General features: G+C 36.6%; 4 protein-coding genes across 4 annotated transcripts; 2 read left to right on the forward strand and 2 right to left on the reverse strand.

The window, feature by feature from the left end:
- Positions 1–208: 208 nt before the first annotated feature.
- On the reverse strand, positions 209–19,316 carry LOC135844635 (tyrosine-protein phosphatase 10D-like). The gene is made up of 5 exons (XM_065362880.1): positions 19,192–19,316; positions 18,844–19,107; positions 18,343–18,434; positions 15,475–17,824; positions 209–3,735 (listed from the first exon to the last, which is right to left on the reverse strand). Exons 4-5 carry the CDS (start codon positions 17,793–17,795, stop codon positions 1,449–1,451), a joined length of 4,608 nt encoding a protein of 1,535 aa, XP_065218952.1. The 5' UTR covers positions 17,796–17,824; positions 18,343–18,434; positions 18,844–19,107; positions 19,192–19,316; the 3' UTR covers positions 209–1,448.
- Positions 19,317–19,767: 451 nt separating this feature from the next.
- LOC135844636 (E3 ubiquitin-protein ligase AMFR-like) lies at positions 19,768–23,293 on the forward strand. Its single transcript, XM_065362881.1, has 9 exons — positions 19,768–20,337; positions 20,428–20,685; positions 20,755–20,910; positions 20,997–21,352; positions 21,428–21,538; positions 21,619–21,800; positions 21,871–21,974; positions 22,584–22,858; positions 22,944–23,293. The coding sequence occupies exons 1-9, from the start codon at positions 20,074–20,076 to the stop codon at positions 23,092–23,094; spliced, it is 1,857 nt and encodes a 618-aa protein (XP_065218953.1). The 5' UTR covers positions 19,768–20,073; the 3' UTR covers positions 23,095–23,293.
- Positions 23,294–23,335: 42 nt separating this feature from the next.
- Dad1 (dolichyl-diphosphooligosaccharide--protein glycosyltransferase subunit) lies at positions 23,336–24,167 on the reverse strand. Its single transcript, XM_065362887.1, has 2 exons — positions 23,786–24,167; positions 23,336–23,703 (listed from the first exon to the last, which is right to left on the reverse strand). Exons 1-2 carry the CDS (start codon positions 23,991–23,993, stop codon positions 23,573–23,575), a joined length of 339 nt encoding a protein of 112 aa, XP_065218959.1. The 5' UTR covers positions 23,994–24,167; the 3' UTR covers positions 23,336–23,572.
- Positions 24,168–24,382: 215 nt separating this feature from the next.
- Positions 24,383–26,665, forward strand: LOC135844637 (gamma-interferon-inducible lysosomal thiol reductase-like). Its single transcript, XM_065362883.1, has 6 exons — positions 24,383–24,780; positions 24,855–25,025; positions 25,111–25,287; positions 25,374–25,520; positions 25,599–25,661; positions 25,741–26,665. The coding sequence occupies exons 1-6, from the start codon at positions 24,553–24,555 to the stop codon at positions 25,768–25,770; spliced, it is 816 nt and encodes a 271-aa protein (XP_065218955.1). The 5' UTR covers positions 24,383–24,552; the 3' UTR covers positions 25,771–26,665.
- The last annotated feature ends 354 nt before the right edge of the window (positions 26,666–27,019 follow it).

The following is a 27,019-nucleotide window of genomic DNA, read 5'->3' on the forward strand; positions in this document are numbered from 1 at the left end:
TTAGGAAAAAAAATTTCACCCAAAATTCCAAATAAAAGGTTGAAAACTCAAAAAAATTCTGCAGAGTTCCTTTCAATAAGTCTAATACTTAACGCTTATAATCACATTTTAAGCAAACAAAAATTTTGTTTTTCATCATTGACGTCCCCTTTCCCTTCCTACCTACCATTCCTCATCCATAGGAATATCAATAAACAGTACACGCATCCATTATTCTACAAATTTATTCACACAAAGAAAAAAAAGAAAAAAAGTAATAAGCCTATATCTTAATGATACCAAGAAACGTTTATAATATGGTCAACAAATTAAGTACACAACGGATTCCATTCTAATTGAATTTTCAAAATAATTTCGCCAATATTTTTTTCTTTAAAAAAAAAATTAAATGATCAAGATGAGCAAAAGGTACATATTTTAATTTGTTACCCATCCAGATCAGCAATAATAAGTAAGTAAAGTACCTAATATAAAAAAAAAATAACAGTTAACGTTAAAATTGACATTATCACATAACTTTAAACTGAACAACGAAATTACAACACTTACTTAGCTATACAAATAAATACAAAAAAAAAATACAAATAGTCGCCTAATCACCAGGAAAATACAATAGGTACATATTAAAAAATGAGCATTTCAATTTTTGATTTGAAATTATCCTTCAAATCATGCAAAATGTACGAAATATTATAGGGAAGACATTATACAAACGTAAATTGCACATATCACATATCAAAATCATATTATTATCTTGTAGTTGTAAAATATATTCTCTAAGGCAACTGGGTTTACAATCACAAAAATCAAACTCCTAAGTTAACAAACAATCACTTTGGTACATACACTGGAATTTAGAAAAATAAAATAAAAAAAAATTGCATTCAGCCAACATCAACAAGTAGGTACTACAGAAAAAAAATCTTGTCAAATTAAGAAGAGAAAATTTATCACTAAGTACGTCAAAATACAGATCTAGGGAGGTATTTCATGCCTAATATGCGAAAAATTCAAACGAGCAACTCGTAATATTAAAAAATAAGACCACATAGGTTCGTATAATAAAAATAATAATACTTAATCAAAATGCAAAGTAATATAGCCAATTATTTAAGGCACTAATGCCCAGTTCGAATAAAAATTAATTAAGAAATGGACGGATGGAGCGTACACACAGCCAATAGTTGAACAGCAGCAGCACATTCTGGAATTATTTCTTTCACATTTTTTTCGTAATTCGAACAAGAAATATAAAAATATAACGAATAACAACGAAAACAATAATAAAAATTTTCAGAAAATATAGCAAGATAGGTACATTCCATTGGGTACGAAAATTGGTCAGGGAAGTGATACACAACTATATTATATGGCAGGTCAAGTTTACATAAACTAAGCAAGTAGATATCATGATTTACAATAATTTAAATACAAAACATACCTTCAACTCATATATTCGATTCTGCTATGCCTTCGTCATCCTCATACCCTTGATTATGATGAATTTCTCTAATAGCAGCTTGATTCTCCTGCCCTTGCAGTACAGCCAGCAAACACTGATGAATACAAATATACTGCTGTTCAGTCTGCACCATCCAGACACGTTCTTTTCGCATTGCGTACACAATTCCGAATATATCTACAACATCCGAATGCACAATCGACTGCAGTATTCTATCTAGAGCGATAAATGTACCAGATCTGCCAACTCCGGCGCTGCAATGCACCACAACTGGCCTCTGATCGGGTCCGATTCGTTCCCTGAATGCTCTCACAAACCTTATCAGTGTTTGGGGCGGATTAGGTACCCCAAAGTCGGGCCACGTTGTGAAATGGAAATGTCTAAGCATACGTTGCTGGTCACCTCGGCACATGATGAATTCAGAGATGACCCAGTCAGGATAATGGGTATCGTTGAGCAAGGTAACTGATATATCGCCGTAGTAAACTGGTAACGTATCGTAGGGCCAGTAATGGTCGCATTTTTCGCGACCTTTTTCCACCACTCTGGTGAGCATGACGATAGCTCTGCTGTTACTTTCCCAGCACATGCGCCAGAAATCATCTCTGGTGCAATGTAGTGGGCCTTGGGTGACGATGAACTCGCGAGGTGAATTATAACCAGGCACATAGTTGGCGTTAATGTAATCCGAACCTTCTTCGTCGTCGACTGGTTGTAGTTTGAAACGAGAATGATCGTAAGGCAGGATATTGGTGAATCTGTTTTTGGGTCTATTGCAAGGTAGATCTGCAGCGGTGTTTGGTTGATCTCGTCCAACATGTTTCAGTTCTTCAAACTCTTCGGAGAAACGGAAATCCGAATCTGCTGACATGATACGATAATGCTCGGCAAAATTCTCCAATCTAACTGGACGACTCGTTTCCATGATGCTTTCAGGCAATGATAAGCTATCGTTACGACTTTCTGTAGCTTTCTTAATCATCGAACGTTTCTTCTTCAGAGCTAAGAAAACCGCACACAGAACCATAATCAGAATAAGTGGAATGCTGACACCAACTAGTAAAGGTGTATTATCGCGATCAGTCTGTATAGGGAATGAATAAAACGTATCCGTGAACTTATCAGGAGCTGTGAATGCTCTGATTTTCACACGATAAGTTGTGCCACTTTTCAGCGGTCCGTTACAGTAACCTTTGACACCTTCACAGTTCTGCTCTCCAATGGTGAAGTCTTCGACTGAGGTATTCTCAAATGGATAGTATGGCTCCATTACTTGATAAGGAGGCCAAATACTGTACGTTTGGACATCTCTCCAGCTTGGCATTTCGATTCCAGAAGCGTTTTTATTATCGTCTTCGGCCACGATAACTGTGTAATTGGTAATCGGACCGTTTTGCTCGCTGAAGTAATTCTTACGGAATCTGACTTGAATAGTAGTAGTTCCACGATGTACTTCGGTAGGCACAACTTGACTACTAGGTCTGGGAGGTGCCAAAATAGGCATACGTTGTTTCCACACCGTTTCTGGACCTGGACCAACCTTCGTTTCACCTTGTATCCGGAACAGGTAGGTTTTACCAGGCGATAGATTTTTCACAGCTCCTTGAATATCCCACGGTTTGAACTCCTTGCTTTGCACATGACTCGATCCCTCCAAACCATAGGTAATGGTGAACTTTAATATAACACCATTCTGTTCAGATTTGGGTAGATACCATTCGAACATGATATCGCTAGGTTGAATATCAATAGGATGGAATTTATTGACTGCACCAGGGACTGACTCATCTGTAGCAAAACTGCCACTAACTGGTAACGAATGGCGTAAAATTGATGACTCTGTTCCAGATCTGACGATCACAGTGAATGTGTAATTGTGAAATGGTTTCAATCCAGTCAACGTGATACGAGTATCTGAGGTGGAATTTTGAACCAAGATATCGTCAGCGTTCAGATACTGTACTTCGAACGCGGCGTATTCGCCTTTAGGTCGATCCCAGGTCAAATCGATGAAACGATCGGAAGTAGAGCTGGCATTGATACCGATTATTGGTTCTGGGTAGAGGCGATCTTGCTTCAGAAGTGGTTGACTGGCGACACCGTCTGCTATTGTCCAAATGGTGAAATTGTATAGTCTTCCAGGTACTAGGTTATCGAATGTTACTTTGGTTTCGCTGTCATTGGCCAGTTTTTCTTTGATTGCTATTGACTGGTCTGATATTTGGAATCGGTAGTGATCGAAATGAGAGGAACTTTGTGGTGTTGGTGTGTATCTGTAACATGAGACAAATTAATTGGTGAATTAATACACAAATAAATAAATAAATTGGATTGGAGAAAAATACGGGTCATTTCATATCAACTCTACCAAAAAAAAAACCAAAACAATTTCAAAATCAAAAAGCACTGAAATTTTTTTATAAATACCTACAGGTTCGCAGGTTCGCAACTTGCAAACCTATGAATACTACATACCATACCTTGTTCGCAGGTTCGTAACTTGCGAACTTGAAATTACACTATTTGCGATCCTGCGAACGCTTCATATACTAGTTCGTAGTGTCGCAACTTTCGAACCTACGATAGTAACATGCCTCGTTCGCAGATTTGTAATTTGCGAACTTGAAATTACGTTGTTGCTGTGTTCGCATTATCGTACTTTGGGACTAGTAAAAATTTTCACTCGCCAAGTTGCGAACCTGCAAACGCTTCATATACAGGTTCGCAGGTTCGCAACTTGCGAACTTGAAATTATTGTTGCTGTGTTCGCATGTTTGAAACTTGAACTTGTTAAAAGGGTACTCCCGGATAAGATAGGCAAAATGGTATGAAATTTTTCTAAATTTTTCAAAAATTCCATCAAACATTGTTAAACCATTCTGTTTTTGGTACGTACCTATACGAAGTGTTCGCAGGTTTGCAAATTCGTAAGTAAAAATTGTTGCAAGTCCGAAGTACGATAATGCAAACACAGCAACGGTGTAATTTCAAGTTCGCAAGTTACGAATCTGCGAACAAGGGTTAGTACTATTTGTAGGTTCGCAAGTTGCGACACTACGAATTAAGTATATGAAGCGTTCGCAGGTTCGCAAATTAGCAAGTAAAAACTTTAATTCTTACTACTTATAGTGGAGGCAAATAAGAAAAAGAAAAAACATTTTTGGCTACCCAAGCTTTTATGATGAAAAATTGTCAGGGGTGGTCCCCTGAATAATTCCTGAGAACTACCACCCCACAAACCCCCGGCTAATTTTTTTATGGTGGGTTGAACCCCCCCAAAATGGTTTTTTTGCAGTTTTATCCTCAGGGGTTGACTTTACGTCAAAAATAGCTTTAGTTTTGTGTTCTACGTCAAATTTCCGATCTAGTGATGTGTCAACCGTCTTTCTACCCTTAAGGGGGGGTGGGCCTAGAACCATTCAAAAATGAGGGGTTTTCTAAAAAACACAAAAAAGTTATCGGCACATATGAGTACCTTAGAGTCAAACCCAGAATTCTCCACTTTTCACCATTTTGAGAAAAACGCAAAAAACTGATGAAAGGTGGGAATCAGTAGTAGCAGGTTTCTGATCTCGCCTATATATAGTGCTTCGGGTAACTATCGAATTGACAAAAAAAAAAATTTTTTCAAGTCTTTCCATAGCAGTAATTCACGATACCATTTTGGAGAATTCTGGTTTTGACTCGAAGTCTGTAAAAAATATTGAAAATACACGAAAATGCATGATAAAATGTGGGATAATTCTAGATTCAAGTCTGTTGAAAGTATCTCAAAGTTGTTTATAGTCGACTAGAATGAAAAAAAATTTTTTTTTGAAGTATTTTTTTCAAAGTTTGACTCGAACCCGGTACTTTAGATCCCCTAACCATCATGGTATCGAATGGGGTAAAATGTTGAATGGCAATTGATGCGTACCTACTAACTGTACCCAAAACGACTATAATCTCATTTTTGAAAATTTTAGACATTTTTCGGAATTTGACTCTGACCCTGTACTTTGGACCCCCCTGACTGCGTCATTGTGTCAGATAGGTAAAAACGAAGAATGGTAATCGATGCGTACCTACTAACTGTACCCAAAACGATCATAACCTCATTTTTGAATAATTTGGAGAATTCTGGGTTTGACTCTAAGGTACTCATATGAGGAGTGAAATGGCCTCCGAGAGCGTTCGGGTTGATACTAGCATGGAAGGTGGGTAGCATCAAAGAACTACCGCGTGAAAAATTTCAGATCCACACCGCCTCCCCTTTTTGGGGGACCCCCCCCTTTTCTGAAATTTCAACAACACTTTTCTCAGCCCCATTTCAACCGATTTCGAAAATTTTTCACTATGTGATGTATATCCTTAGTAGGTATCCCCACAAAAATTTTCAACCCCCTCCCCTCATATTTACCCCTCAAAGCAGCGTTTTTCAACTCATTTTATGCTTTTTAACAATAGTCAAAATTGAGGGGGCTAAGTGCTCTGGAGGGAGCTAGATGAGTGTAGCAAGAAATCTGACTACATATTCATGCTCAGCGGTATCGAATCATGAGAAAACGACACCCTACTCATTAATACTTAGTTATTTTCCCCAAAATTCCCATTTTACCCCAACCCTCCCTAAGACACATTTTTACACCGTTTTGAGGGGTAAATATAAAGGTAGAGGGTTGAAAATTTTTGTGGGGATACCTGCTACGGATATACATAACATACTGAAAAATTTTCAAAATCGGTTGAAATGGGGCTGAGAAAAGTGTTTTTGAAATTTCAGAAAAGGGGGGTCCCCCAAAAAGGGGAGGCGGTGTGGATCTGAAATTTTTCACGCGGTAGTTTTTCGATGGTACCCACTTTCCATGCTAGTATCAACCCGAACGCTCTCGGGGGCCATTTCACCCCTCATATGCGCCGATAACTTTTTTGTGTTTTTTAGAAAACTCCTCATTTTTGAATGGTTCTAGGCCCACCCCCCTTAGGGGTAGAAGGACAGTTGATACATCACTAGATCGGAAATTTGACGTAGAACACAAAACTAAAGCTATTTTCGACGTAAAGTCAACCCCTGAATATAAAACTGCAAAAAACCCATTTTGGGGGGGTTCAACCCCCCATAGAAAAATTAGCCGGGGGTCTGTGGGGTGGTAGTTCTCAGGAATTATTCAGGGGACCACTCCTGACAATTTTTCATCATAAAAGCTTGGGTAGCCAAAAATGTTTTTTCTTTCGAAATATGATGCTAATTTGCCTCCACTATTAGTCCCAAAGTACGATAATGCGAACACAGCAGCTATGTAATTTCAAGTTCGCAAGTTACAAATCTGCAAACAAAGTATGGTACTATCGTAGGTTTGCAAGTTGCAACACTACGAACTAGTATGAAGCGTTCGCAGGATCGCAAATTGGCGTGTGAAAATTGTCACGAGTCTAAAGTACGATAATGCGAACACAGCAACAGTGTAATTTCAAGTTCGCAAGTTCAGAGTGTCTACTGGAAAAAAAATAGCAAGAAAACACGTTCCAAAAAATTCACATCATAAATCTCTAAAAAATTGAAACCATATCCCACCAATTTTTGAAAAATGTTGAGATTAGAAAAATCGCATACTTTCATTAAAATCGATGGTTTTCTATTTTTCGAATTACAAATTTTCCAACGCTTTTGCCCTCGCTTCGCTCGGGCTGTTCAATATGTGTACTTCCTTCAAGAATTTTTAGAATTCAAAACTTAAATAGGAAAATTCCAGAAATACTCGCAATACCTAAACCATTTGAAAAGTGCGAATTCTTCATTTTTTCTGAACAGAACCATTAACTTTTCAAAAATGTTGATACCATTATGCTCCAGTTGAAATGTAAAATAAAACGTACAAAATTTTCGTTTTTTGGACCAATTTTTTCGGAAACTTTTCGCTCTCCCTTTGCTCGAGCAATAATTTTGCCTTCATTTCAATAAAATAATCATTCATTATGAACGATTTTCGAAAAATTACCTAAAATGTCGATTTTTTATGTCTGAAAATCTGATTTTGCTCTCCTCATCCCCCCCCCCAATCGCAAATAAAAATATAAATTCCCTCTATGATTTCATCCTGTAAACGCCACTGATGTTCAGCATTTTGATGGGAGGGGGGTGGGCTTAACGAAGATTAAATGTGCATTTTTGGTTTCAGTATAGACACTCTGAAGTTACAAATCTGCGAACGAGGTGATTCCTGATTCGTAGGTGCGCAAGTTGCGACACTACGAATTAAGTAAATGAAGCGTTCGCAGGTTCGCAAATTGGCAAGTAAAAAGGGTACCCCCGGATAAGATAGGCAAAATGCCCTTAACCTCGGATTTCGATGAAACTCACAGGGTATGTTTAGTACCCCCAAAAAATAATTTTGGGCCCATAATTTTCTCGATTTTTTGAAATCTAAAATATTGGAGTCACTGCATCCCAAAATATTTCCACAATTTCAGAAATATATCTTTCAATGTTTCTTCTTCATTATAACGAAACATTTGCGAAGAAAATATTTTCAAAACACAAACAACTAATACCCATCCTCCCCAAAAAAAACGATTTGCAAATTTTCAATCGCTCAGTAGAACTCAACAATGTGCACTTGAATTTTGACCGCAATAGCATAGATCGACGCAGAATCTCAAATATGTATTTACCTTCATTATACTGTCTCCTCTATATATTTTGAGTGAATTTAAAACATATTTTTTTTCAAAACTCGTTGAAGCATGATTCCTCCCCCAAAAAAACGTTTTTTCGCTATTGTGAGCAAGGGAGGTGGGATGGGGGAATTTTTTTTTTGACTCCAACATTTTGTTTAAAGGTACCCAACGATGTTTCTTCAAAGTTTCAGAAATCTGAGGACATGGGCATTTCACCTATTTTACTCAGGAATACCCTTTCAGCTATCTTGATACATACATATAAGCAAAAATACTTCTGCGCGTGTAGTTTTACTGTACGATCGCGCGGTATAAATGAATTTTCAATTACACATTCTGAGGTACACTGAAAAAAATATCGGGTACCCAGTACGTGTAAAAAACGGTAGTGAATACCAGGAATCCGGGAAAATCGGGATATAACGCCATATCCGATAACTATTACCTTCTTGTCATGTAATTGGACGATTTGTGATGGAATGTAACCATTACTGTATATGATGTCGTAGTTGCAATCTATCAGGTACTCATTACATTGCATTATCAGTAGAGCACTACCCACCAGTAATGCATCCATTGCATGCTTTAAGGTATCTATTACATTACAATGGATACCTAAAGCATGCACTGAATGCATTACTGGTGGGAAGATGCAGCAATGGTTACATTCCATCACAAATCATCCAGTTACCAGATGAGATGGTAATATTTCCCGGATTTGGTGTTATATCCCAATTTTCCCGTATTCCTGATATTCACTACTGTTTTTTATAGGTACTTAGTACCTGATAATTTTTTAAGTGAGGGAATGATAGGTTTTTCTCAAAGTTCAATTTAAAAAAAAAATACAGAAACCCAAGCCAAGTTTGAAGAAAAGCTTTCAAAAATTTGTATTTCGAGAAGGAAATTGTTATGAGCCGAATTTGAATACTTGGCAGGTAGTAATTAAAAAATGAAAATTTCAATTTTTAAATGAAAGACAAGCAAACAAGCTCGAGCAAAGCGACGTACCGCACTTTGAAAATTAACCACAATACTTGAAAAATACAAAGAAAATTGACCAAGACTCTTGAAACATTCACAGAAAATTGACCAAAACACTTAGAAAATTCGCATCACGTTGAAAATTGACCAGAACACTTGAAAAATACAAAGAAAATTGACCAAGACTCTTAGAAAAATTCACAGAAAATCGACCAAAACACTTGAAAAATTCGCATTACGTTGAAAATTGACCACAACACTTGAAAAATGGACAGAAAATTGACTACAACACTTGAAAAATTCACATTACATACTACACTTTGAAAATTGACCACAACACTTGAAAAATTCACAGAAAATTGACCAAGACACTTGGAAAATTTACATTACCTACAGTAAAAATCAACAAAAAATATACTCGTATATGCGTTAAAAATCACCAATTTTATTGAAAATCAACAAAAACAGAGGAAAGTGCTAAGTATTTTCAATAAGTAACACCATATGTAATATTGAAAACGTTAGCTTTGCACACAAGAGCACACAAGACTAACTTGTAGACTATGTTGATGGAAGCTGGAAATGCGTATTATTTGGGACTCAGTACATTACAAAATGTACTGAGTCCCAGATAATGCATTTTGTATATTTTTTAATGTACTAAGCCCTTTATCTAAAATGATAATTGTACCCAATGCCTGCCTAGCAACAGCACCCAGTATATTTCCCATTCTGATATGTAACGTTTACTGCATTAATTAGAAATCATGTACCTAATACATGACATTTCTTTTAAACAACAACCACTGCAGTAATTCGCAGTAATGACTGCATGAATTTCCAAGGGGGGAACCTATACATTATCATCAAGTACTCACTACATGAAACAATGCACTTCTTCTGCAAGTAACTTGGACCATTACATGACAGCGCAATATACCGCTTTGTACAGTACTCATTGCTTTAATTCAGGCGATGAGTACATGATTTCAAAAATCATTTTTTTCAGTGTAAAATTTCACGCTGAACAACTTGGTTCTCTTCAATTTCGACCAATTGTCCATATTTTTGGAAAAAAAACGTAAAAAACGTGGTTTTTTGAGAGTTTTTTGAGCTTTTGAGCTTGATCCACCACTCCAAATGGCCGGGTGACGATTTCTATAGAAAGTAGACCTAAAAATACATATTTGACGAGAAAAATCGTTTTGGTATGTTTTTTCGTTCCGGAGTAATGTCGATTTAAAGTTTTCTTTTGTCCCTCCTTCTTCCCCCATGCGATGAAAAATTCTGAAAAAATTCAGGAAGGTACCCCCATGTATCCTCTAACTATATTCGTTTACAGAATAAATTTATCTAAATTACTCGCTGATGCAGAATTTTTCCCCTGAAAAACACGTTTTTTGGGCCCCCTGCCTGAGAGGGGTGGGGTGGGGTGGGGAGCGGGTAATGGGCCCAAAATTATTTTTTGGGGGTACTAAACATACCCTGTGAGTTTCGTCGAAATCCGAGGTTAAGGGCATTTTGCCTATCTTATCCGGGGGTACCCTTTTTACTTGCCAATTTGCGAACCTGCGAACGCTTCATTTACTTAATTCGTAGTGTCGCAACTTGCGCACCTACGAATCAGGAATCACCTCGTTCGCAGATTTGTAACTTCAGAGTGTCTATACTGAAACCAAAAATGCAAATTTCTTGCTTTTTTCTTGCCTTCTTCGAGCTGTTTTCTTGCTTTCAAAGTTTCAAACATGAAATTTCGTACCCAATGGTTCTGTTCAGAAAAAATGAAGAATTCGCACTTTTCAAATGGTTTAGGTATTGCGAGTATTTCTGGAATTTTCCTATTTAATTTTTGAATTCTAAAAATTTTTGAAGGAAGTACACATACTGAACAGCCGGAGTGAAGCGAGGGCAAAAGCGTTGGAAAATTTGTAATTCGAAAAGTAGAAAAACATCTTTTTAATGAAAGGATGCGATTTTTCTAATCTCAACATTTTTCAAAATTGGTGGGATATAGTTTCAATTTTTTAGAGGAGATTTATGATGTGAATTTTTGGGAAATTATCTTGCTTTTTGAAGGAATTTCTATACTATTGTCTCGCTTTCTTGCCACCCAGGTCAATTTCTCGCCTTTTTCTTACTTTCTTGCTATTTTCTTTCCAGTAGACACTCTGAACTTGCGAACTTGAAATTACACTGTTGCTGTGTTCGCATTATCGTACTTGTAGACTTGCAACAATTTTTACTTGCCAATTTGCGAACCTGCGAACGCTTCATATACTGGTTCGCAGGTTCGCATCTTGCGAACTTGAAATTACACTGTTGCTGTGTTCGCATTATCGTACTTGTGGACTTGCAACAATTTTTACTTGCCAATTTGCGAACCTGCGAACGCTTCATATACTGGTTCGCAGGTTCGCATCTTGCGAACTTGAAATTACACTGTTGCTGTGTTCGCATTATCGTACTTTGGACTCGTGACAATTTTCACACGCCAATTTGCGATCCTGCGAACGCTTCATACTAGTTCGTAGTGTTGCAACTTGCGAACCTACGATAGTACCATACTTTGTTCGCAGATTCGTAACTTGCGAACTTGAAATTACACTGTTGCTGTGTTCGCATTATCGTACTTTGGACTTGCAACAATTTTTACTTGCCAATTTGCGAACCTGCGAACGCTTCATATACTGGTTCGCAGGTTCGCATCTTGCGAACTTGAAATTACACTGTTGCTGTGTTCGCATTATCGTACTTCGGACTTGCAACAATTTTTACTTGCGAATTTGCAAACCTGCGAACGCTTCATATAGGTACGTACCAAAAACAGAATGATTTAACAATGTTTGATGGCATTTTTGATAAATTTAGAAAAATTTCATACCTAAATACTTCCATTATTTTAATGTTTTTCTTCACTGGCAGTTTTTTTTGAAAATCTGAATTGTGGACGTTTTTAAAAATCTTTCTCTAAAACACTTTTTAGATTCCATTAACCAACTTTCAAAACCTTAAAAGATTCATTTTAAAAAAATAAAATCCAAAATCTATTTTCAAAAGCTACTGCCTTAGCAGATTCTTATGGAATCTGAATTTCCCAACAAATTATCCAACTTTTTCCATCTTTGATCAATCATCCAGAAATATCAACATTGATTAAAAATTATCCAAAATTTCGGGAATTTGGCAAAATTCTAAAAAAATGATTGTACAAAATAAAACACTAAAAATAGAGCAATAAGAACATTTTAAAATTTCCAAAACTGATGAAATTTAACCCAATCGGGTAGAAATTGCATGAAATACACAATTGGTATAATATTGTTTTGAGCAGTTTTCACAGATTTTCATCAAATATTGCAAACATTGTATCAATTTTTTTTTTTTTTGGTAATTCTCAACAATTTCACTTTTTAGAGCATTTGAAGTAGGTACATAATATGCAACTTCTACTGATATGAATTTTGTCAAATTTTCATAAAATATTATCACTTATCAGATTTCAATAGTTTTCAGTGATTTTATAGCTATTAAATTTGATGGAATGTGATTTTAAAGTCATTTCAATCTTTCTTTTTTTGTGTATGTGTTTGAACATTTTTTCAACAAGGAATTTCAATAACTTTTGGCGATCCTCTGCAATTTAAGTACTTTCTAAATTTTTTCATTTCAACACGTCTAATTCTTAAAAAAAAATTCTTGTGTGACGACCTTGAGAAGCCAAACAGGTGGGGTCAATGACCTAAAGAGGACAGAAACGCAGACTGACAGATATGAGACGACCTCGCGAAGCCAGACAGACGAATCAATGACCTTAAGAGGCCAGACAGAGACACAGAAGACCTTGAGAAGCAAGACATACAGGTCAATGACCCTAGGAGGCCAGACAGACAGACAGACAGACAGCCGAGTCGATAACCTCAAGACGCTAGACAGGAATGTAGATGACCTTGAGAAGCCAGACATGCAAGTCAATGACCTAAAGATGCCAGACAGACAGAAGTGGACGACTTTGCGAAGCTAGACTTGCTAGACAGACGGATCAATGACTTTAAGATAGTAGACAGGAACACAGGTGACCTTGAGAAGCCAGACACACATATGTGAGATGATCTTTCGAAGCCAGACGGACGAGTAAATGACCTTAAGAGGCCAGATAGGAACACCGATGACTTTGAGAAGTCAAACATGAAGGTCACTGACCTCAAGAGACAAGGCAGGTAGACGACCTTAGGAGATTAGCCAGGTAGGTTAATGACCTTGATAGACTAGATAGATGGGTCAATGATCTCAATATGCCAGACAGGAACGCAAATGATCTAGAGAAGACAGACATACAGGTCAATGACCTTAAGATGCCAGTCAGACAAAGGTGGGCGACTTTATAAAGTTGGACAGGTGGGTCAATGACCTTAAGATGTTAGACATGAACACATATGACCCTGAGAAGCCAGACATAAGTCAATGACCTTGAGAGGTCAGACAGACATATGTGAGGCGACCTCTAGAAGTCAGATGGACGAGTCAGTGACCTTAAAAGGCCAGATACCAGATAGGATCACCGATGACCTTGAGAATCAAATACGAAGGTCACTGACTTCAAGAGGCCAGACAGGTAGACAACCTTAGGAGATTAGACAGGTAGGTTAATGACCTTGATAGACTAGAGACAGATGGGTCAATGATCTCAAGAGGCCAGACAGGAACGCCGATGACCTGGAGAAGCCAGCATACAGGTCAATGTCCTTAAGATGTTAGACATGAACACAGATGACCTTGAGAAGTCAAACATGAAGGTCACTTACCTCAAGAGTCAAGAGGCCAGACAGGCAGACGACTATGGGAGATTAGTCGGGTAGGTTAGGGACTTTGATAGACTAGACAGATGGGTCATTGATCTCAAGAGACCAGACAAGCTGACTGACGACTTTGGAAGGCTGAAACGGTAGGTCTGTGACCTTGAGAGTGCAGACGCAGGAAAAATTCCACTAAAATTTCGTGGTTTAGAAAACATTTTCATCAGTTTTAATTTTAATGTTTTTTTTTCATGTTTTCTAACAAAATTTCAAAATGAAAAAGCAGGATTTAGCAGAACATTTTTAGAACATTTTACCACTTTTTTTCCCTAGAGGAGGGCACTTTCCCAGGGTTATTATGATTTTCCACAAATTTTACGAAGGGAGAGGGTTAGGTATTTTTTCATCCTATCAATTTTTAAAAAAATTTCTACTTGTTATGATAGTTTTAAACATTTTTAAGCATGTATCATTAATCATTATTTTTTAACGTATTTGCTCTAAAAAAAAAAAAAATTAAAATTAAAAGTGAAGCGAAGCATAAAATTTTTGGAAAATTTTCAACTTAGAATATTTAAAAAAAATGTTTTTATCGTACTCACGACATTTTAAACTTTTTTTTCAAAAAAAATTCTAGCTTTCAAAAACGACTTACAGCGAAGCAAAGAAAGGAAATAAAATGTGTTTCTGCACAAGCAAAGCGAGGTGAAAAAATTCCTTAATTTCATTTCTTTTCTGTAATTCACATAGAATCAAATTTTTTCAACTTGAGCGATTTTCAATGCTTTTCATGATATTTTTGAGTTTTTATACCGTTTTCATAAAGTTTCAATTATTTTTGTTGAATTTCGCCGAATTTTTCTAAAATGTCATCAATTTTTGGTAATCTGTAAATTAATTCTTTTCAAATGATGAAGTCTATGACATTTTTTGTAAATTTCCACTTTAGATGAAATGATTCGCCAAAATTTATTGAAATTTCATCAGTTTTTGATATGTACTTTAAATTGATTTCATTGTACATATTTGTAAGTGTTTTTATGGTCATTTTCAGCCTGTTCCAAGAAGATTCTATACAATTTTCACTAAATTTCCCTCAATCTTGTTGTAAAATTTGGCCTAAACCCTATTTTAAATTCCCCGAATCGATTGGTAATAATTCGAGCCATTTGGGATCTTAAAACAAATACTCTTAAATTCTCAACATCTGTTTTTGAGAGTTGAATTTTTCAATTTTTTTTTTTTTTTTAATATATTATTCAATCCGAACTTTGCTAAAGGCTTTAAAACAGCTGTATTCAGCATTTTCGAAAACATAATAGGTAATATTACTCAACATAAATATCACAAGACTTCCACGATTTTTACGAATTTTTCATCCCCCCCCCCTCCTCATCATTTTCTCACCAAAAAAACCTTATATCATTCAGAACAACCTAGCGGTGTTTTTTTAGCAGCTTTGTTGGTAGGTATGTAGTTGTAAAAACAACGTGAATGAAATCAAAGAACGAAGTTTTGAAATTTTGGTCAATTGACCGGAAATGACCTACAAAATACGCTTAAACATGAAAAACTCACCTCAAGGTTACAAGATCGGTGCTGAGTGGATTGTTGACGATCAACACCTCGGACAAAATGAGTGGCATGGTTTGCAAATCCGTCGAACTAATATCGCTTTCCAAACCGTAGGAAATGGTTTGTATATCGAAATGATATTTAATTCCGGGCATCAGATCTTCGATCGAGATTCGAACGTTTTTCTCGTCTCTGCCAGTATCGGTGACATTTTTCGATTGTTCTTGAACAATGACATGCTGGGCGTTGGTTTCGGCAGATATCACGTTCCAAAACACGGCGTAATACTCGATACGTCCTTCGGGTCGAGGGAATTCCAACGTGATATTGCTCGAGTCAATTAATCCGACCATATTGGCTACAGGATTCGGACGCACCGTGTAATTCAACTGTAAAGGATGAACGGACTCGACACCGTAGCTGACCGTGTTCACTTGTATGAGATATTTTTCACCCGGTGTCATGTCGGCGATTTCCGTTTCGGTGGCACCTTTGACACCCGGTAGTCGAACCCATTTTTCGTCTTCTTCGGTTCGGAAACGAATCGAGTACTCGGAGAATTGGGAATCGATGGGTTCTTGCCAACGAACCACTACCGTGTTCGAGTTTACTTTTTCGACGGTGAGATTTTTGGGTGGTTTGGGGTAAACTGCTTGAAAATAGTCGTGAGGTTCGCTTTGTAGACCGTGACTGACGGCGATCACTTTGATATGGTAGCCAGCTCCGGGATACAAGTTTTTCAACATGAGTTTCGGCAGCGTTGTGTTTGTGATCATTGGTTCGGATGAGGAATCGTTTCGTGATACTATCACGATGTAGTTTTCTTGTCTGGAATCGACGTCCGATTTCCACGAAATATCTAGACCGAATTCGGTGGATTTTAGTTCTTCGATGATAGGCGAAGATGGTCGAGTGGCTAGATACACTACTGTCTCGTTACTTTCGATTTGATTGCTGACTGCTTGAACTGATATGGAGTAATTTCGACCTGGCAGAAGTGAATCTAGATCGTATTCTTTGCTTTCGACCAGGGTCGTGTTACTATCGCCGTTTAACGATTCCGCTTCGACGTAGCTGATTTTGAATAATTCTTGGTAACTGGAATTATCGACGCGCCATTTAATCTTAAAGTCGCCGGTTGTGCCGACGCTAGCTGTGGTCAGATCTTTAACCGGTAATGGTTTCATCGTAACGTTTAACGTGGCAGGCCAACTGGCCACTTTGGCTGAGAACGTTTTCACCAAGATTTGATACGTTCGACCCGGTTCTAAGCCTTCGTTTAGGTCACATACGGTGGGCTCGTCTCTGCCACGAGTTATCGGAGCAGTTGAAATACCCGACTGTCTTCGTACATTGACGCTAATCTGGTACTTGTCGAATTCGCAGACGCCTTTGGGTGGCTCCCACGATACACGAACACTCCTCGACGTTAGCCAGCTTTTATCGTAGGTCAGCGATAAAGGTCGCAATGGAATGGTGCGATATTGAGCCGTGGTCGGTGTTGAAATCTCATCTTCGCTGACTGTCTGCACCGAGATATTGTAAGCTCGACCGGGTATAAGACCTTTGAACGCGGCCTGAGCTGGACCAGGAGGTTCGCCTTCGCGTTCCACGTACAGAACGCTTTCCGGCGCATCGGCCGGTTCGATGGATACTTTATAGTGACTAAATATGCTAGCGGGATACGAAGGCTGCCATAGCACCAGTAATGTGGTTTCGTTTCTAAACCACACGATGAATTTACCAGGCGTGCTCGGTTTAGTGGTGAAATTACGCGAAATATACGCCACGCTTTCTTTATTATCGTACACGGTGAACAACTGAACTTGGTACGAGCCACCGGGCGTTAAATCCTTCAAAACGTACGGACTTTCGGTCAAGCTGATCGTTCGCACTGGTACATTTTCAGTCAAGCTGAGAACTTTCATCTTGAACCCGGAGAATTCACCAGCCAGTGGTCCGCTCCAACTAATTTGAGCTGTTTTACCGCCTCGAATATTAACGGTCAAATTTAGAGGAGGATCCGGAGGTGTTGTGATGGCTGCGGTCCATGTTGGTAACTCGGATACGGTGGAATTCGAGAAATATAACCAGAATTCGTATTTGGTGCCGGGTAAGGCGTGCGAAAAGTGAATTATGTTGTTGATATCTTTCGCCGAGATAGTCGTGTTCGGAGGAGGCGAACCTTTCGGCGGAGCGTAATCTAATCTATAGATGCCATTTTCCTGGTTAGATGGTTCGGGTATTTGGATTACCAGATCGGCAGGAAAAGCGACCTTGATTTGTAGTAATATTATCACGACGATGAGTGGAATTGGCGTCATTTTGGCGAGTTGATTTGATTGTAGGAAAGCTGTCGAAATAGAACAAAAAAATATTATATTAGAATGAGAATTTTTTTTTAAAATAATAATATTAATAGCAATAAAACGTATTATTTTGATCGTAATAAAAAATAGAAATGAGGAAATGCATACATACAATGCATCGAAACAATAATTATTGTACATTGTGAAAAAATATTAGAAATGAACTGACCAATGCATCACAAAGAATGACCTTCGTTTTCAAAAACTGAAATTTGAATTACTTTCTTCTTCAAGTTCAGGTTTTTTATCGACTCGAATCAATTTTTGTAGAATTGAGGAGCTATAACGTTTCAAAGTCCAAGTACAAAAATTTTAAAAACATCCCCACGTGTTAAAAATCAATTTCTGAACAGTATGCAAAGCATAAATCGAAGAATTCAGCTCACATGGAGATTAGAAAGTAACACAATAGATAAAAATATACGACAATACACGTATCATAAATAATACGAACACGAACAGAATTTATTATTCGAAAAAAATAGGAGCTAAATTAACTCACCAATTAATTATCTTGGTCGATTTAAAATAGAGGTGTAAAATAATAACAGCAGCGTTGAAATTCTGAACTAGCATTTCACCTGTTGCTTAACTCTGAAACACAGAAACGTCAAATTTGAAATTTTTGGCAATAATAAAGCTTCGAATAAAAATACATTTTTAGTAATCAACGACGATGATACAGACTGGACATTACTCGTTAATTTTAAAACAGTATTACTTGTTTTCATATCTGACGAAGGTGATTTCAAAATATTTATATTCCAATACCACAAACACCTCTCGAAGAACACGATCGTAATTAATAATTCTAGCGTGAGAAAAGTAGTAAAATGAATTTTAACGATTATCCATACCGTGATTGTTTTTCTCTATAGGTGGGATAGTAAACAAGAATATCACTCAGGATCGTCGATCATCATCGTCAGTTCACATTCGTCACCATGAATTTTTTTAAATCTAGGTAACTCGAAGTGAAATAATACGTTGAAAATATAATTACCAGAATACGTGTTAATTATTCCAATTCTGCACTCCATATCCGTGATTCTTTCGGCAATTTCGACGTTGCAATTCAAAAATATGTTAAACAGCATGATTATTACGAAATAAATGCGAACGTAGAGATCTTCCTTCACTGTTGCAGGAATTCGAGCTGAATTTTTCAGTACAGAAACATACCCGAATGAATTGCTGTGGAGATTGGAGAGTTCGACTGAATGACTATTTCGTTTCGAAATTAATATCCAATATCATCGAACTAAACCTGAATAATTTGAAATTATTATTACGAACATTGTATCACGATACAAAAGCATAAAATAATGTTAAATAAATCATCTGTATCTACCTGTTTAGTGTTTTATTTACAATCACTTCCATCACCGCTCCGCACTTCTCCTTTTACCTTTCGATCAGTGCAGCCACTTTCTCTTTATTCGTCGTCGACCATTTTTTTTTTGTTTGTTTACGTTGCAATTTTAAAACAGAATTTTCATTCTATTCACTCGCAACAGTTGTAAATTTATAATTAGGACTCAGGAGAATCATTATTCTTATTCCATACAGGGTGTTCACGAAATTAAATTCACTTTTCTTCGCTTCCAAACTCAAGTTTCAATTTTCAATTTCTGTATAAATCATTTTTGAAACGTACACTGAACTTGCAGTGTTACCTTCCGTCAAGCGAAAAACAATAAATCGGAAAGTTTGAAAAAAAATCAAACGAGCTTTGAAATTTTCAATTGAAAGATTTAAAAGTTTCCCTTCTCTGTGTTAAAGCACGCGTCAAATACACGATGCATTATTTAAAGAACAAAATGGACACAGAATGCAAAATGCAATCCACTGCGTACGTTTTTCTCAGTGGTGTATAATTAGGGAATGAAAGTTGTTTTCATTAGGTCACTCTGATTGTGTTGACAAATCTTCATTGAGAACCGAACATACGATAAGAAGCAGCAAAAAAAGTAATCCAACTCCATCGTAATCGATGTCATTATGGAATATTTACAAGTAAATTCGTTCGTGTAAAATGTTAATAATATCTTTATTTCTCGATTGAATCGAATATATCGACGTTTATCAGTGTATTTAATTAACATGAGGTTAATTTCGGTGACTGCCAGTTCGGTATTCGGATTAGACTCGTATTTATAAATTGACGTTGTTGTGATGTAATTTCTCAAGCCATCTGATAAATCAAATATTTTACATTTATATCGCCATCATAATGCCAGCTCTGGACCGACTTCCTATACCAACGTTAACAACGTATTCTGTACTATCGACGGCGTTATTTATATCACTGGTTTATAACGCCAAGCAAGTCACCAAAGATCCTTCGTGGAAGAGCTCAGCTTTTTTAAATGGTAAAAATACATCCGACATCGTCGTCGACGACGAAGAACATCTTATCGATTTGAATAGTTTTAATTTACCCGAAGAAGTGGACGATGTTTTATTATACATGATACAGGACAGCTTTTCTCGATGGGTTAGTTTCTTCATGATTCGATCTACCTACCTACACACAATGGCACCGTAACATACATTTCACTAACGTTTTTGTTTCTCTGTTTTTCAGGCTTTCATCAACACTATCGGTTGTGCGATGATTTTATTCGGAAAGATGATACAGAGATTGATATTTGGAAACTTGCGATCTGTCGAGGTGTTGAATTTCAGAGAAAAGTTATGCAACTATTTACTCTACAAGTTCATCTTCATGTTCGGAGTAATCAAAGTTCAAACACCCGAAGATGTGATGCTGTTACTCGGATGGTTTGGGCTTCTGGGATTCTTGCAAATTTTCGTACAGTTTTCAAAGGATCGATTGGAATACGTAATGGGGTTTTCAACTATGCCAAGTTTAATTTAAATTATTCAGTTCTAACTAATTAATATTTTACAGATGGTGACCGTTAGCTCTCATGTGACTGTATGGAATCGATGCAAAATTGTGACTTTACTTCTATCTGTGTTTACTGTCGCTAGTTACATGATTTATTTATGTTTAACGTACGGAGTGCATTTGGGGTATCATATATTCGCTTTTATGACTGCTGAGGTATGATGAATAATCGAAATATTCGTATAATCGATGTTGTTACATGCTATTTATGCTTTTTTGTGTCGAACATTTCTTTTTTGCAGTGTTTATCGGTCACGTTAAGAGTTCCTCATATCCTAATTAAATATGTAATCGATCCGTTCGAAGCGAAATTCATAAGAAGTCAAAATCAGAGATACAGATCGACGAATTCGTTCGCTAATTCGATCATATGTAAAATGGAAATGTCGCTGTACTACTACGTATCGTTGTTTTTGGAATTGGCTGACTTGAGTTTGGAATTGTTGCATTATTTACACATGTTACTCTGGGGTAACATATTGTTCTCTATTCCTTCGATGGCGATTTTCATGCATGTTCGTTTTTTGACCTCGGAAATTCGAAGGAAATTCAAAAAACATCGCAATTATATGTGGATACTTAATCATATGGAAAAAGAGTACGTTCAACGTCACGTTGTGTATTTTTTCTGCGATTTGGTTTCGATTTCAACTATGAAAAATGTCTTTTCTAGGTATCCTATTGCTTCTGTCGAAGAACTCAACAAGAATTCTGATAATTGCGCCATTTGTTGGGAGAAAATGGAAGTGGCGCGAAAGTTACCTTGTGGACATTTATTTCATTCGTTAGTATTGGAGTTTTTACAAATTTACATCGGGTTCCCACGAGCTTTATTTGTTATCTTGATATCGAATTATTTTTCAGGACTTGTCTACAATTGTGGTTAGAACAAGACACCTCTTGTCCAACTTGTCGTTACATATTGAATGTAAACGGGAGCAATGTTAGACGTTCGGCAGGACCTAGACAAACACGAAGTACTACTGTACGAATTGGAGCCAATGCTACGAACGGAATAAATCATCAGCACTTTTTCCATTTTGACGGTAAGTATCGCTTCGAATCTGTACGTATTTTGATTCGGCTTTGTGCTGTATTAATGAAGGAATGTTACAGGTTCGCGATATGTGTCGTGGTTACCTAGTTTCTCGGTTCAAGTATTGTCCACAGTCAGTGGAGGTGAAATGGACGATCCTCAAGTTGAATCAATGGCTCGACAAGTGAGTCTGTTAGCAAATATTGATCTAATCAGATTTAAATTCTGAGGTCGTCAGATCTGGTCAGATGTATCGAGGGATGTTCAGATTTGGTCTGATTTGGTCAAACTAGTCTACTTGGATCTCAAATCAATTTTCTCCATCGGGTTCGATCCAGTCTGAACTGATTTGATCACATTTAATTCAATCAGAATTCTCAGCTGGTCCGATTAAATTGAATTCTAGAAATTTTCTGATCTGATCTGATTTGATCAGATACAAAAGGTCGCATCAGATCTTTAATCAGATCAGTCTCTTCATGTCCAATTCGATCAGGATTCTGAACCGATCAAATTGGTATCAAAGAATGTTGACATCTAAACTGATGATCTGATCTGCTGACCTGATTAGGTAGGTCAGATCAGATCTCAGATCCAATCAGTTTCCCCATATTGGATCCTACCAGATCTGAACTCTGAAGAGATCTGATCCTATCCAAATTCTGAACTGATCAGATCTGTTCAGACCAAATTATCGGTATCAGGGAATGTTCAGCGAATTACGAACTAATCTAATCTGATCTTTTACATTTTTTTAAAACGATAATTCAAACCATACTCATTTGTATTCCAGATACAGCAAATATTTCCACATTACCCGACCAACGTACTAATTGAAAATCTACGTCAAACTCGTTCGGTCAATTCGACAGTCGATAATATTCTAGAAGGACTCATACCTATTGAAAACGAGCCTCCAAATCTGGTCAATGAATCACCGGTAATTTCATTCGTAGAGACGGAAGAACAACCGCAACCCAGTAGTAGTGATAGTATTAATAATAACACAAATGTCGTCAGCGAAAACGCGACTTCTTCAACTACGCCTCGAGGCAATTCATCCATCGAGTAAGTACACATATTCTCAATATCAACCATCGACCATTTCATTTCAATTTCGATGGATTAATTCTCATTTCCGTTCGATTCGCAGATTACCCGATGAACCGAGTGTTGACGAAAGCAACGATAACAAGGAATTTTCAACTAATCCATCAGAACGAGAGACAGCGCTTAGGATTAGAAAAGAGAAACTGTTTCAAAGAGCGAAAAAATTATACATAGAGAAAAAATTAGCGAATTAATGCCCTGCATAAATTCACCCTTTTTAGTGTAGTAAAACAAAAATCAACGTGTACTTAAAATTCTTTTTACCTTTTATCAGTTTTGATTCTATTATTTCAACGGATTTATTTCATTTGTATAAAACTTGGTATTTTCATTTTTTCTTTGTCGTGTAAATATTTATAAGATGTGCTGTAATAATAAAATGGTTTGCTTGTTGTTTTAGCTTTCAGTTTTAAAAATAAGAAAACAACGCCTACATGAAATTTTTAACGTAAACAGGTTGTTTATTATCAAATAGTGAAAACTTTCATCTTACTATTCTACTCTCTCTCTCGTAATAACTAGAAACAAAAGCATAACATTTTCATGGGATAGAGGTACAATAGTGTATATTATCTTAATAGAAAAAGTACGAAAAAGAATAATTGTTCTCTTGAAGACATATTTCAAAAAATAATTACAAATAGCGAATCGATCACAGTGAGCCTTGGGAAATCAACCGATGAAATTCATGATAACTAAATGCAGGACTACGTGAGCGAAAATGAAATCAGCGAATCCTCGTTCTGGACTAATCCCTTTGAAGTTCTCTTTATTCTGAGGATTAACTTGTAACCTTAAACATACTGGGCAAAAAAATGGATACGTCAGTACACTGTGAGATGGTAATTGATAAGCGGCATTATGCCGGAATTTTGTTTACGTTACCTGCCAATATGAAACTGCTGACACAGGAGATGAATCCACTTAGGAAAGAATTGAATGGGAAAGTTCCGACCAAGCAACAGTACAAGAATTGAATAACACCGGTTAACAATATGTACAGCAAGTACGCGTCGATTATCTTCAATCTTTTCGGAGTTGTATTGACGTACTCGTCTTTGAATTTTTTAACTACGTCGAGTAATTTACTCATGATGGATGTTTCGAAAATCACTTACTCAAACTGTATTCGATCTAAGGTGATATTTTAATGGAATATAATCACGAAAAACTCTTCGAACGATGAAAAATAATTATAAAATTCGTATTGTTTATACGATTTTCAGACGAAATCAAAATACATCACCACTCTTTCATGTGATTACGTGGTTGGTCAATTTGACGTGGACACCCGGATAATTACCACGTAGCCCGGTGCTCTTGTTGCATCAATACTTCAAAATAGTACAAACTTTGGCCACTAGCTGCGCTAATTGGGCAATGGTACTAAATACAACCGCTAGGAGCGCTAGTAACCCATAAAATAACCAGGCAAAAACATCAAAAATGCTTGAAGCTTTGAATTTCAATTTGAAATTGATCAAACACGAATGCGATAAGTGATAACAGGACAGTAATGTGTACTAAAGTCGTGGAAAACAATGAAATTATGCAATTAAATCCGTTATTATGAAATAAATACCGTTGATAATTGAAAATAAATGACTATGAAACCCTCGCCGTTCTGTCTCGAAAACCTATGAGGTGGCTGTATGAAAAAATATGTACCTGAATCGAATCAGTTAATCAGAAGACTAAGAAACCTACTCGTTAATTTACCATTCATTTACCTACGTTTTACGAATAATGAGATGATCGCGACGCGCATAATTCCTCTTAAAATTAGGTACATTATTTTCCTAGTAATATTCTCCTTCGTAACATGGAAACTTTACGAATACACTTATAAGTCGATGAAGAATAGTTTGAAAAACAAAAGTGTAAGTATTATCGTCCCTAAATCATACGTGTTCTTCGATCTGTACGTATTAATGCCAGTTTGTTTCATTCGCAGGCTTTAAAGGATATCAGAGACTCAGTTAATCGTTCCCGAGTTACCGTAACCGTTTATTACGAAGCTCTTTGCCCGGATTCGAGGAGTTTTTTCATCAGACACCTACTTCCTACGTATACACGTTTGCCAAATGTCTTAGAAGTGGAGCTAGTACCATATGGAAAAGCCAATGTAATTGAATCACACCTTTTCACTCGACTAATCGTTGGGTTTCAACGTACTAAACTTCATCTTTCCATTTTTTTTCCAATTTTAGACCCGGCAAATAGACGATGATCATTTCGAATTCGATTGCCAGCACGGTATCAACGAGTGTTTCGCAAATAAAATCCACTCGTGCGCTATTCACTACATTCAAGATCCTGTTTTATTGCTAAATTTCGTCACGTGTATGATTGAAAATAACGACGATCCCGAAGGAATAGGCATAGAGGTAATTTCGCAAGATGATAAGCTAATAATGGTCAAGTTCATCTTCTCAAAATGATTGAATTAACTCCACATTTGTTATTGTTACAGTGCTCGCAGAAATTCGGAGTATCGTGGAAACCAATATTCCAATGCTCTAGGAGTTCGCAAGGTAACTGGTTATTGAAGAAACATGGCGAAGAGACGAACAGTCTCAATCCAACCATTTCATTCGTTCCGACTGTTTTACTCAACAAAGTATTGAACTTCGTTTTATTCTTCGTATAAATTATACAACGATAACGTTAAATTAATTCGTTATAATTTTCTCCGCAGAATCGCCACAATCAGGCATCAATTTTGAAAAACTTGTACGAAGCCATTTGCTCAAATTATCGAGTAAGTTTACACACGGTTGCTCTTTAATAATCCAAGCGTTCCTTATGACCGAATTTAATCTCGAATACATTTTTTACAGCTTATAATTGGCAAAGAATGCGTCGAATAGATGTTTACCACGAACGATCATCAACTTCAGAGACAATATACCGTACTCGGTTCTCCTCTGGTGAACTGTATTCAATCGTTCCGACGACATGCCCATAATTTCCTTTCATTTAAGATTAATTTACTTCCAAAAATATCGATGCTTTCATTTTTAACTATTTTTTTGTAATTTTTTACACTATCGAATCGCAAATCTACTTATCCTTTCAATTGATCCAATGATCCGATGGTTGATCCATCATTTTTTTGTTTTTATTTCTTACCTTTTTTTAGTTTCTAAGTTATTTATAAACTAATAATTTACCTAAGAATATTAGTACATATTTTCATAAATGTGCTGTTTTTACTTATATAAGAACAAATCCACTAATTTGTTTTCCATATTTCTACTTACAAATTTAAAGAACGCTCAACTCTTAAGATTTAAAAAATATCAAAATGTTACGAGTGAAAAAAAAAATCGAAACACGTTTTTCCTATCCTAAAGAAACATAATTATACATAATTCGAACATTTCTTTTATAGGCATAAGGTACACGTGTCTATTATTTTATACGAACTGTGTACCTATAAGACGTTCGAGAGTCGAACGTGCTACTCCTGCGGTTGAATTCAGATCCGAAACGTTGTTGTTTTACGATTAGTCCGGCGGTAAATCGATTATTAGCGTTTCGAGTGTGAAATTTAGGCTGCGAATAATGGTTATTCCTAGACTGCTGTAAGTTTCTCTGTTTTGGGTATATAATTAATTGTATGTAATAATGTAATCTGTGATAATTTTCATTTTAATGTTCAAAGTTATCGTAAAAGACGATCGGAGTATCGTTACTTCGAATTGTTCTGAGAATATTGTCGGCGTGAATTGTAAACGAATAAAACTATTTTTGCAGCGAAAACCGAGTACCTATTTTGTATTAATTTATTGATTCTTTCTAGATAAATGTTCGTAGATGATTTCAAGATGGGATTTTCGACAGATAAATATACCGAGAGACGAAAATGATCGAAGATGTGACCGTAGAAAGGATGAAATTCTTCGAAGGATTTTCGTAGACTAATTCGGTTTCAATTTTGAAAAATCGAGTAGTCAATACTGAGAGAAGAATAATCGAAGATGTGACCGTAGAAAGGATGGAATTCTTCGAAGGATTTTGATAAAGGAATTCGGTTTCAGTTTCGAAAAAAGCCAGTAGTCAATACCAAGAGACGAATAATCGAAGATGTGACCGTACAAAAAGGATGAAAGTCTT

This window comes from Planococcus citri, chromosome 4 (assembly GCF_950023065.1).
Source record: "Planococcus citri chromosome 4, ihPlaCitr1.1, whole genome shotgun sequence".
Taxonomy (NCBI): Eukaryota; Metazoa; Arthropoda; class Insecta; order Hemiptera; family Pseudococcidae; genus Planococcus; species Planococcus citri.

What these genes read in the sequence shown, in the direction of transcription:
- LOC135844635 (XM_065362880.1), bottom strand. Translation starts at nt 17,795, where the DNA reads ATGACGCCAATTCCACTCATCGTCGTGATAATATTACTACAAATCAAG. An exon ending in ACCGATCTTGTAACCTTGAG is followed by an intron (nt 3,736 to 15,474) that starts GTGAGTTTTTCA and finishes CTCATGTTACAG; the next exon opens with ATACACACCAACACCACAAA.
- LOC135844636 (XM_065362881.1), top strand. Translation starts at nt 20,074, where the DNA reads ATGCCAGCTCTGGACCGACTTCCTATACCAACGTTAACAACGTATTCT. An exon ending in TGTGGACATTTATTTCATTC is followed by an intron (nt 21,539 to 21,618) that starts GTTAGTATTGGA and finishes ATTATTTTTCAG; the next exon opens with GACTTGTCTACAATTGTGGT. An exon ending in TTGAATCAATGGCTCGACAA is followed by an intron (nt 21,975 to 22,583) that starts GTGAGTCTGTTA and finishes TTTGTATTCCAG; the next exon opens with ATACAGCAAATATTTCCACA.
- Dad1 (XM_065362887.1), bottom strand. Translation starts at nt 23,993, where the DNA reads ATGAGTAAATTACTCGACGTAGTTAAAAAATTCAAAGACGAGTACGTC. An exon ending in CAGCAGTTTCATATTGGCAG is followed by an intron (nt 23,704 to 23,785) that starts GTAACGTAAACA and finishes TTTTTTGCCCAG; the next exon opens with TATGTTTAAGGTTACAAGTT.
- LOC135844637 (XM_065362883.1), top strand. Translation starts at nt 24,553, where the DNA reads ATGAAAAAATATGTACCTGAATCGAATCAGTTAATCAGAAGACTAAGA. An exon ending in ATAGTTTGAAAAACAAAAGT is followed by an intron (nt 24,781 to 24,854) that starts GTAAGTATTATC and finishes TTTCATTCGCAG; the next exon opens with GCTTTAAAGGATATCAGAGA. An exon ending in TACCATATGGAAAAGCCAAT is followed by an intron (nt 25,026 to 25,110) that starts GTAATTGAATCA and finishes TTCCAATTTTAG; the next exon opens with ACCCGGCAAATAGACGATGA.